The following is a 10,862-nucleotide window of genomic DNA, read 5'->3' as shown; positions in this document are numbered from 1 at the left end:
ATTGTTGATGAAAACCTGCCCAGACTGGGGTGAAGGTTCACCTTCAAACAGGACTGCGACCCTAAGCACACAGCCAAGACAACACAGGAGTGGCTTCGGGACAAGTCTCTGAATGACCTTGAGTGGCCCAGCCAGAGCCTGGACTTGAAGCCGATCAAACATCTTTGGAGAGACTTGAAAATAGCTGTGCAGCAACGCTCCCCATCCAGAGCTTGAGAGGATCTGCAGAGAAGAATGGAGAAGAATGGGAGAAACTCCCCAAATACAGTTGTGCCAAGCTTGTATCGTCATACTCAAGAAAAATAGAGGCTGTAATCACTGCCAAAGGTGCTTCAACAAAGTAATGAGTAAAGGGTCTGAATACTTATAAATATAAATACAACATTTCCTTTTTTAATTTGTTATAAATTTGCAAAAATGATTGGTTATTGTGTGTAGATTGATGAGGGGGAAAAAACTATTTAATCTATTTTAGAATAAGGCCATAACGTAACAAAATGTGGAAAAAGTTAAGAGGTCTGAATACTTTCCGAATGCACTATATATATGTAGTGTAGATTAACCGAGTACAATAAGAAGGAAACTTCATATTAAGTGTTGCCAAGAATTCAATTAAGCCAAACCTATACAACACATGTTAAGATTAGAGAGCCGTGTCCATGACAACAACATGTCTTCTGGCTACGGGCCTACATGTTCTCACTCTCAGCCCTGTCAATGCTCTTAAATACAGCAGGAGCTGACATCTGCTGCGACAGCAAGCTTACACAAACTGCTCTGCGAAAACGGCCTTTGATGCCATTAGCCCCTGCCGGGCGCTAACATGTTGTTTTTAGGAGCTTCAGCTGATGCTACAACACAGGGGAGAGACAGGGGAGAGAAAGGCTGTGTAGGGCGCTGGGGCTGTGGGCTTAGAGATTCCACAGCTAACATGGGGGGATGAAGCCAGAGAGGCAGAAGAGAGCTGTGAACATCCCCCGTGTGCTTATCTATCCAGGGTGCTTTGATCCTCCAATGAGAGCCGGGGGTGGGGGTGGGTGGGGGGGGGGGCTGCTGCTCCATGTTAGGGCTCAATAGGCATCACTCTCAGAACATAGAAGTACACTTAATAGAATGGACCTTGACTTTTTTTTTTTTAAGTGTCCTGTTGTAGACTTGGAAACTTTTGATGAATCCAAGTCTACAACAGGTCTCAGAATCGAGTGGATTTCTAGGTGTTCTTCACTTGCAGTAACTTCACCATGTTGGGTTAACAGTGAAACATGATGTTGCTAGAGGTGTGTATTTTCTATTTGTTCCGTACTACATATATTGACACATAATGATAATACCACGGAGAGGAACCTTTAGCAATAGGTTCAACTGTGGCTTTTTTTCTTTGCCCCTAATAGCAGGGGCTGCTCCCCTGTTTGATTTACGGTGCCCTTGAACACCATTTGTTCAATGGCTTTTAGAGGGGGCTCGTGAGGGTTGATGTGTCTGAATATGGTTGGGGACGGAACAGGCCACTCCTGCTTTTACGCGTTTGTCTCCCTCTTTTCTAGATGCCTCCAGGCCTGACCCCAAATGCCCTGCCTCTTAGCAACAAAGCAGTAGATAGGCGCTTCATGGGGGACCATTACACTGAGTACTCTGAACAGCGACAACGCAGGCCTTGATCGAGACGGGAAAGTGGAGCGACAGACATAAAAGCAGAACTGTGTGCTTTAGCCTACATGGACCAGCTCTCTGATGAAAATGTATTTTCTCTCAGGGAGTCTAACCTTGCTAAATTAAGATTACATGGAAATATGAGTATTATGATCAATGCTCTTCAGCGCGACATTGACGGTACTCAAAGATGTACTCAAACTAAAGACTCATACTGGTACCTGTAAATAGGCCCGGAGGCATGAGAAAAGGCTTCGAAACCAGAGAATTTCAATGTCACCAACTCCATTGGAGCAGTCCATCCTATAAGTTGTCTAAAAGGAATTGGCCATATTATAAAATGATAATTCACTATTTGCGAATTGTGTCAAGCACAACCTCTCGTTGTGCGTAGTCTGAAGTGAAACTATCCCTTCAACATGAGGCATGATGGATAAAAGGTACTTCAGTGAGTGGACTGTGAGCTCACTGAAGTACCTTGAAGGCTTGAGATAAACGTCTATTGGTCATATTTCTATATCTCCTGTCTCCTGTGTGAAATGGACAAATGCCATGGGCCTGTGTGGACCAAACAAGGCTAAATTAGGTGAATGAAATAGGACTCTATAAATGTCTATGGATAATGGGATACACATTCAGTCTGCTTCAGTTCAGAATGTGATAGAGACATGTGAGACTTTTAGCCCCCAACGAAATAGCATATGACTGTCATTTTCACAACGGGACATATTTAAAAACAGATTGCAGACATGTTAAACCTAACTGCCATCACCTGCCAGGGGTTGTAAATGTCAACAACAAGAAATAAACACTAATCAACAAACAGTAAGCAAACACTTATCAACAAAGAGGAAACCCTATAGAGGAGAAGCTGGAATTGTTGATTCATAAACCCAGTGAAGAAGGTACCAAGAAAACAGTTATTGGAGCTCAAGAATGTTAACTTAAGACTAGAGGCTCCAAGACATTTGTCTCTTGATATTCTCAGAGCATGTAACAATTACATTAATATAAGGTTACTGAAATATCCGCTTTTATTTTTGCAGTTGCAAACCTGAACATTACGTTGAAATTATGGATAATCTCCTGTCACAAAATACAGAATGACTGTAACCCATATAGTCTGAGGTTATGTTATAATAATAAGATCGTACAAATTTCCAACAGGGACGAAACAGACGTGTGGCCTAACAGTCGAGCTGAATAGGATAAATCGGTGCATTTCTTACGATGAAAAACATGGTGTATACAGTTGGTACTCCGGCTCCCTCGTCGAGCTCCCCAACTCCCAGCTGTCTTCACACCAGTGATTTGTTTTCATTCATCCTTCGGCAGGGAAGGAACCAAGAAGGAAGACACGAAAAGCTGTCAGATAGATTTGAATACCCACGGAAATTCAATTTGGAGAGAAACAACTATTTTTAATTGTCCATTAGATATTTCAATTATTTGATTTGCTTCTCGTGTCCTGTTAGTATGTGGTGTGAGTGAATTTGCGTTGGACATGCCCATCAAGGCCACTGATGAATAGTTGAATTAGATGTATTTATTTTCTTGTAAAAAAAATATTTAAAAAGATGGGAATGTTTTCAAAAATTCTTTAGAGTGAGACTATAGAGCTAGAATTCACATGACCTGGATCCCATTGAAAAGACACCTTTATTTCCTCCAGTCTGTTATGTTTAATGAGTAATGAAGTAGCCTCATGACAGACAAACCGCCACAAATAATGGCATCATTAGTGTGGGGGGAGGGGTAATATAGTCATAATGGGTGTGCAATGTGTAACTGTAATAACATACTGTAAGTGACCAGACAGGATCAATTCTAACAATAAAGTTCGTCCTAATATCGGTTTAAAATCCATAGATAACTCGAATAAAGAGAAACGTGAACATTTTTTAAATATGGAAATAATTTTTTTTTTAAATACAGATACATTTAAAGTTCTAAGAATAGTAAATGTTCTAGCTCTATCCTATATTGTGTGTGTTCATGATGCGCGCTGTGTTGGAGGACGGAATAGAGCAACAGACAGATAGATGTAGGCTAAAACTCGCAACATAGTAGCATGCGCCCCTTCTATCCACGCCCGCCCCCACGTGCCAATTATCTTCCCAAAACTCGCTGAGAGGCGACAGAAGCACCTGACAGATGTTGACCGTTTAAAGCCGCGCATTCTCGCGAGTTCAAGAGACACTCCACGTGCACTTTGGGGACGGGATGAAACGGAGAGACTGCACTTTAGCAGCATCGGATGAAGGTTTTGGAACAAGCTCTTGTCAACGGTTAAATACTGACAGAATAAGTAAAGCATTCAGGAATATGATGAGGATTTTTCCTACTCAGTCTAATTCCAAATGTTGATGCCAAAGACATTTCCTTTTTTAAAACAGACTTTGGTTTTGGAGAAATACTTGGAAAATACTTTGAAACTGATTTACCAAACGGATGTGTTTTCAGCCCGAACAGGAACACAGACCATTAGCATGACCTTTTCATTTGCATTTGAATCGATAAAAAGCACAGAAATCATTAATTTAATAATTATTGAAAAGTGTTCGTAGGCCATAGTAATATGATAACAATAGGGTAATAATAATAGCCCATTAGTAACATAATAATCATAATCGTAATAATAATCATTGGGTATAAAATGCATCTGTATTTTGTATGCTTTATTTTAGTTTTTTGATCGATTGTTTAATGTTTACAGTAACAATAGCAAGAAAGCACATTTAATGGGAAGGAGATTTAAGGAAGCAGGCAGCCTATCGGTTAATAGCGTTGGCCCAGCAACCGAAAGGTCGCTGGTTCGAATCTCAGAACCGATTAGGTGAAAAATCTCTAAACGTGCCCTTGAGCAAGGTACTTAACCCTAATTGCTCTGGATAAGAGCGTCTGCTGAATTACTATAATGTAAATGATTCGTGTAAATATTATTTTGTCTATGATAATGTGTACTGACAGCTAGCATCATGTATGGAAGCAGGGTTGGGTAAATCCCGTTTTCAATTCAGTCAGTTGAATTCAAATGTAATTCCTGATTCGACCTATTTATTGTCATTGGTGGAGATGGAATTGACCGTGTCAAATTGCCATAGCCGTGGCAGTTGCAAGGAGGCCTGCCTATTCATTGCAACGTATATTTTACATCTCCTTAGATAACATGTAATTTACCCAAGCTTACAATGCTGAATGTTAGGTTGACACGGGGATGGATAAGCAAATTGTCAGCGAATCACACCTGAAAAATTGTCACTTTGATAAATCATGAATTTCCTACGTAAACTCGAGCTACATCTAGAATGTAAACATGCAGATACTGCCACTATCAACTGCGTTACAGAATTCGTCAAATTACGAATAATGTTTTGGAGGTATCAGCTCCATTATTTAAAGACTCTGGCACTGTGTTTCAAGGGCTTTAATATAAAAATTGGTATTTCGATTTGAGTTAGTATTTCGTTATTTTCCATATAGGTCCGTATCAGTGAATAAAAAATAAAGCATTCATTACTCACTAAATAGCCTGCTTTTTGGTGTGTGTTTGTTTGTAATATGGACTCTTCATAGTGCAGGCCTATAAGTAGCCTGCGTGTGAGAGAGACCACTGAGAGCGAGTGCAGTGTGGTAGCCTACTGTGTGTGTGCTTCAGTTCTGCGAGCGCTGTCTTTCAGCACCACGGCGCGCGTTCATGGAATGTGCGCACCCGCCGACTTGAGTCTCCAGTAGACGGCGATCAAGCTCTGCCACGATGGAACCGAGCCTTTCTCCTGAAGATGTTCCTTCATACTCGGTGTCAATTGTGACCTTCTCTGTTTGGCAACGATAATTAAAACGTATTGATAAAACAAGGTATTGTTCAATAGGACTCTATACTTGTTTTGCAATCATTCGCCCTTGTAAATTTGTGAATAATTTCTGAATAACCACAGGGCCTGGTTCGAAAAACCTATTTTAGATAATTAATTGTGCATTAATGTTTTACGTTGAATAGGTTATACAATTCACAATCATATTTTTTATGTAAAATATTAGATAACTGGTTGAGTTTCTTTCTGTCATTAATTAATTGATTGATGTGGAATTGGTTTGGTGGACTGCCAACCCGTGAATAGACTATAGACAGACTTTTCTATGGGGCTATGGAAACACAAACACAAATGATATAGCCTTAATGAAATTAGATGAATTTGAATCGACATAATCAACAATTAAAATGTAAATTACAAAGTACATTTACTTATAATCCGCCTGTCTGCATATTTCAAGACATGTCATATGAGGATGCAGTGAGATACCGGATGGGTAGGACAACACTCTTCTCGTTAATTATCTTTTTATTTTAAGTATACTTAAAAACTGTAAATAACCAATCCTCCATCTTTAAGACAATGGAAAAATCATATGCTTCATTATCTAAATATTGAAAGAGCGTGGGCGACGGAGAGGAACAAAATGGTGCAATTTGAGGACATGTGGCGGAGGCACAGAAAATAGGGTTGAGAACAGGTGGGTATGAGCAGGTGTGATGTCGTTGATGTTAGTGTGTATTTTGTATGTGCATGCTTTGTATTGTAATAATAAATAAAAAACGATTTAAAAAAATCAATGAGCGTAATAAAAATATCTCTGAAATATAAAGTGACGGAGTAGTTTTAAGTCTTGTTCTGTTTATTGAAGCCATATGTTAGGTAAAACCATGAGGCAGGTCACTCAGAATTGTATGTTGTAATGTATCTGTATTTACCCTGCTTGGCCTATAAACACCTAGAGATTGCAGGGGGAGAAATGTCTCCCACAGAATAGTACATCGAGGAAAAATACTATATTGCTTTCTCTCATCATGGGTAACTCCCATGTGGTTCTAGCACAATGTAAATTGTAGCAATCCCCCCTCCACCGCTTTTAGACAAAAGGGTTTGGCTGGCACGTGCTCTGGGCGTCAGTCACCTGTTTCTTAGCAACCGGCACAACAGGAAAACACCTGTGGCTCCAAATAGGCTGCTGATAATGGGACTAGGCCTATCTTTCCTCTTATTTGCAGATACCCCAAGCAAATTATCACAGAGAAATCCAAATGAAAGCACATTTAATGTTGATTTCTCCAAGTAGGGGTTGTGGTTTTTTTTTTATATATGTGCTTGTGTTTTATTTTGCCTTTTTCTTGTCCTGAGTTTTTATGGGCTATAGGAAGTATCCTATTTCATTTCAATATTGTACTGATCCCAAAATGATTCGAATTGATTTAAAACAACATCTTTCAATATAACGAGTTAAATATTATTTCCATGTCATGAATATAGATAGGCTACCAATTATAGTTATATAATCACCTGGCTATGAAATGCATATATAGACCTAGCCTACATTCATTTTTGTATAACTAATCAATGTTATTCTCGACATAAGCTTTGTTTTGGAAAGGGGGGTCACACTGTGGACCGCCCGCATCTGTTTGGGGGAATTTTGGTCTGAAACTGTCCTTTTCCCTATGCATTATCATCGCGGCCATTATCTTTGTAAAATAACCAAACTTGTCAAAGTAGGTTATTGTTATTTACGTTCCCTTCTGGGAGTTGGAGGTAACCCACTACTTGCGGGTGAGTAGCTCTAGCCCTCCTATGTCACCTGACAGCGAGACTGCATGCAAATCACGCCTTTCCTAGAGCGCCATTGGCCACCACCACCTCATTTAGTCGCTGTCAACGCGCATCATATGGGTAAGCTCCATAACTTTACTACTATAGGCACAGAAAGTAGCTCAAAGAGACGCTTTTCATCGAGCTGGATGTGGAAAAAACAAGAGGAGAAAACGACTAATACAGAGAAGGAAGGAAAAGTTTATCGAAGTACCTTTAATTTTGGATTGTATTTCTTCGTTCCATTTTTATTTATTTTTTCCGGGAGGGTTGATTTGCGCAAGTGACGGTGTGTGCCAGCAGTGTGGAGGTGCCGTGACTGAATGTTTCCGTGTATTGGTTGAAAAAGTTAACGCCAGGTGAATGTATAGTATGATGATGGAGACTGATCTACACTCCCCAGTGCCCCAAACGAACACGAATTCGGGGCACACGGGAGGATCAAACAATGGGAACAAAGTCAACCAAGACCGCGTAAAGAGACCGATGAACGCCTTCATGGTTTGGTCCCGGGGCCAGCGGCGGAAGATGGCTCAGGAGAACCCCAAAATGCACAACTCCGAGATCAGCAAGCGGCTCGGCGCCGAGTGGAAGGTGATGTCCGAGGCGGAGAAGAGACCCTTCATCGACGAGGCGAAGCGGCTACGAGCTATGCACATGAAGGAGCATCCGGATTATAAATACAGACCGAGACGGAAGACCAAGACACTGTTAAAAAAGGACAAATACTCTTTGGCCGGTGGGCTGCTCACCGGGACAGGGGGTGGGGGTGTCGGTCTAGGGATGAGCCCTGGGGTCGGACAGAGGTTAGACAGTCCCGGGGGTCACGGTGGTGCGTCTGCTGCCAGCTACGCGCACATGAACGGCTGGGCGAACGGTGCGTACTCGGGGCAGGTGGCTGCAGCTGCGGCGGCCGCGGCCATGATGCAGGAAGCTCAGCTCGCCTACAGCCAGCACCCGGGCAGCGGGCACCACCACCACCCGCACTCACACCACCACCACCCGCACAACCCCCAGCCCATGCACCGCTATGACATGTCGGCCCTCCAGTACAGCCCCATCTCGAACTCGCAAAGCTACATGAGCGCCTCTCCGTCCGGCTACGGCGGGATCACCTACACGCAGCACCAGAGCTCTGGTGTCGCCTCGTCCGGGTCGATGGGCACGCTGGGCTCTCTGGTGAAATCGGAACCGAGTGTGAGCCCTCCCGTCTCTACTCACTCGCGCGCCCCGTGTCCCGGGGACTTGAGGGACATGATAAGCATGTATTTACCGACGGGGGAAGCTGCAGGTGACCCGTCCGTTCAAAGTAGACTTCACGCGCTACCGCAGCACTACCAGAGCTCCACGACAGGGGTAAACGGAACTGTTCCATTGACACATATTTAGAAAGAGAGAGAGAGAGAAAAACATGACTGTGCGATAGCGCAACAAAATCACATAACCAAATATTTACCTCTTTTAGAATGTTGCTATCTCTTTGTACAGGCTATTGGTTATTGTACATTGAAGGCGAATATCTTAATTAAAAAACAATAAGAATACATTAGACAAAGTTAACTTTTTCAGTGGGGTATTGTCTGTCCACGTTTATGAAACGCGAGTAGGCCTAATTGCTCATTGGGTTTACTTGCTTTCTAACTGATGGGGATGCCAAGATTTGAGACGATTTAGGTTGTGAAGTATTTACATTTTCTGTGGAAACATAACCGTTAATAAGGACATTTAAATGAGATAACCGTGTGATTAGAATGAATGTGGAAAATGTTTTTAAAAGTTTACAAGATTTCCATTCATTTCACGTTTTCTCGTTTTCACGTGGGTTGCTGTATCTGAAACATTTGTTTTTGTTGTTGTAAAAAAAATAATCATGTAAATTGTGAATAAACACTAGATGAGATTGATAAGCAACTGTAAATAATTTACTAAATGCAATTCTGCCAGGAAAGAAAACAATTTTGCGTTGAAGTATGAGTTAAATAAATTTCCCAGATGTTTTACTGGTTATGGAAAAACGTGTTAGTTTCGTTACTTTGGATTGTATAGGTTTTCTACTTGACACAGTTTGAGTTAACAATGTTAAGGCTAATTAATATTTATATAATTGATGGCAGATTAACAAATGACATAACAAAAAATCTACGAGATGCTGGCTCTATTGGTTGTCTGTCTAAACCAAAATCGGGTTAAAACGTATAGTGACTAAAATCGAATAGAGTACATATGGCAAATATGCGTAAATAAGGATGAATTAGTAATGGTGGACGTACTTACTTGTCACACAACCTTGACGGTTTGATGCTCGGTTTAAGCACGAGACAGGACATCAGACAGGGTTATAGGCCTATACATTAATTTAGTTGGAAGTGCAGCAGCAATAGCTTTAATGATAATATCATGTATCATATCAGTAGTATTCAGCATGTTTGGAATAAATATACTCAGATATGTGATAACTGGTTTGGACCACTGAAATAAGATAGGCCCACTAGCGTTTTAATGCTCATAAATTGTTTATATATATACATATATATATATATATATATATATATATATATATATATATATATATATAAACAATTTATATATATAAAATGTAGCATATCATTATCATTAGCATGTCATTACTAGCATTATGCTATTGTTATTAATATTACTGATTAATCAAATAGCTGTAAAATATATATCAGATGCTCTTTGAATGTAATTTAATAATATATCATATATCTTTCGTTTTAGTACCTAAAGAAAAGGACGACGTTGTGGTAGTCGCGAGGAAGGGAACAAGACAGGCTCGAGTCACAACACCTGTTGACTTGGCTAATGTCTCGTGGGAGGAACTTCGTGTCGGTCGACTAATGTTTTGATTTGATTTTTTTGAACGGGCTTCTTTTGATTATCTGTCCGGTGACATCTTTTTTGACCAACAGGAAGACGCTCACGCCATCGGTCAACACTAGTTAGGCCTACTGATGACAGAATCACCCCTTTTAAAATAAGTTATTTGTCTGTCTGTTTTTGCTCTTCTAAGATCCCATATAATTTGCCTAATAATGTAAACTTAATTGTGGACCAATTGTGATGATTTGACATGTGCGTTCTGGCTATTTGTTGATCATGCAATATAACTATGAATCATTTTTTTTCACATTCCCTGTTTCATGTTTGTCATTATACTCATAAATTAACTCACAATATTTCAGTCATTTCCACATCTCGTAATGTGCGTAAAGATTTTACTTTTCATTGACATAATTAGCATTTTCAAGAAAGTACAAAAATACGTGTATTGGTCTAAAATAATCTCATAAACTATAATATTCAAATGAGGGAATAAACGAAATGAGGGAATATTCTCTGCTCTCATTTTATTTCATTCATTTACATTGAACTTTCAGAAAGCATTGTTATTCAAACTTTTCCAGCACTTGTTGCAATTTTGATGTAGATGACAGACACAAACTGGAAGAATCAGTGCGCCAAGATGGAGAAACATAGGCCCAATATCATTAACTAATGGTGCAAATCTGCAATGCCATTCTTTTTACATGTTGTTTGTAGAGAATT

General features: G+C 40.3%; 1 protein-coding gene across 1 annotated transcript; it reads left to right on the top strand.

The window, feature by feature from the left end:
- The first annotated feature begins 7,422 nt into the window (after window positions 1-7,422).
- Window positions 7,423-10,541, top strand: LOC139414094 (transcription factor Sox-1a-like). Its single transcript, XM_071161975.1, has 2 exons — window positions 7,423-8,651; window positions 10,035-10,541. The coding sequence occupies exons 1-2, from the start codon at window positions 7,659-7,661 to the stop codon at window positions 10,062-10,064; spliced, it is 1,023 nt and encodes a 340-aa protein (XP_071018076.1). The 5' UTR covers window positions 7,423-7,658; the 3' UTR covers window positions 10,065-10,541.
- Window positions 10,542-10,862: the final 321 nt, after the last annotated feature.

Source organism: Oncorhynchus clarkii, chromosome 7 (assembly GCF_045791955.1).
Source record: "Oncorhynchus clarkii lewisi isolate Uvic-CL-2024 chromosome 7, UVic_Ocla_1.0, whole genome shotgun sequence".
NCBI classification, from domain to species: Eukaryota; Metazoa; Chordata; class Actinopteri; order Salmoniformes; family Salmonidae; genus Oncorhynchus; species Oncorhynchus clarkii.
The sequence above is the reverse complement of the archived record's forward strand: the minus strand, read 5'-3'. Positions and strand labels throughout refer to the sequence as shown.

Excerpts from the sequence above, each read along its gene's own strand:
- LOC139414094 (XM_071161975.1), top strand. The coding sequence starts at position 7,659 with ATGTATAGTATGATGATGGAGACTGATCTACACTCCCCAGTGCCCCAA. Across the intron at positions 8,652-10,034 it reads ACCAGAGCTCCACGACAGGG|TACCTAAAGAAAAGGACGAC; the intron begins GTAAACGGAACT and ends CTTTCGTTTTAG.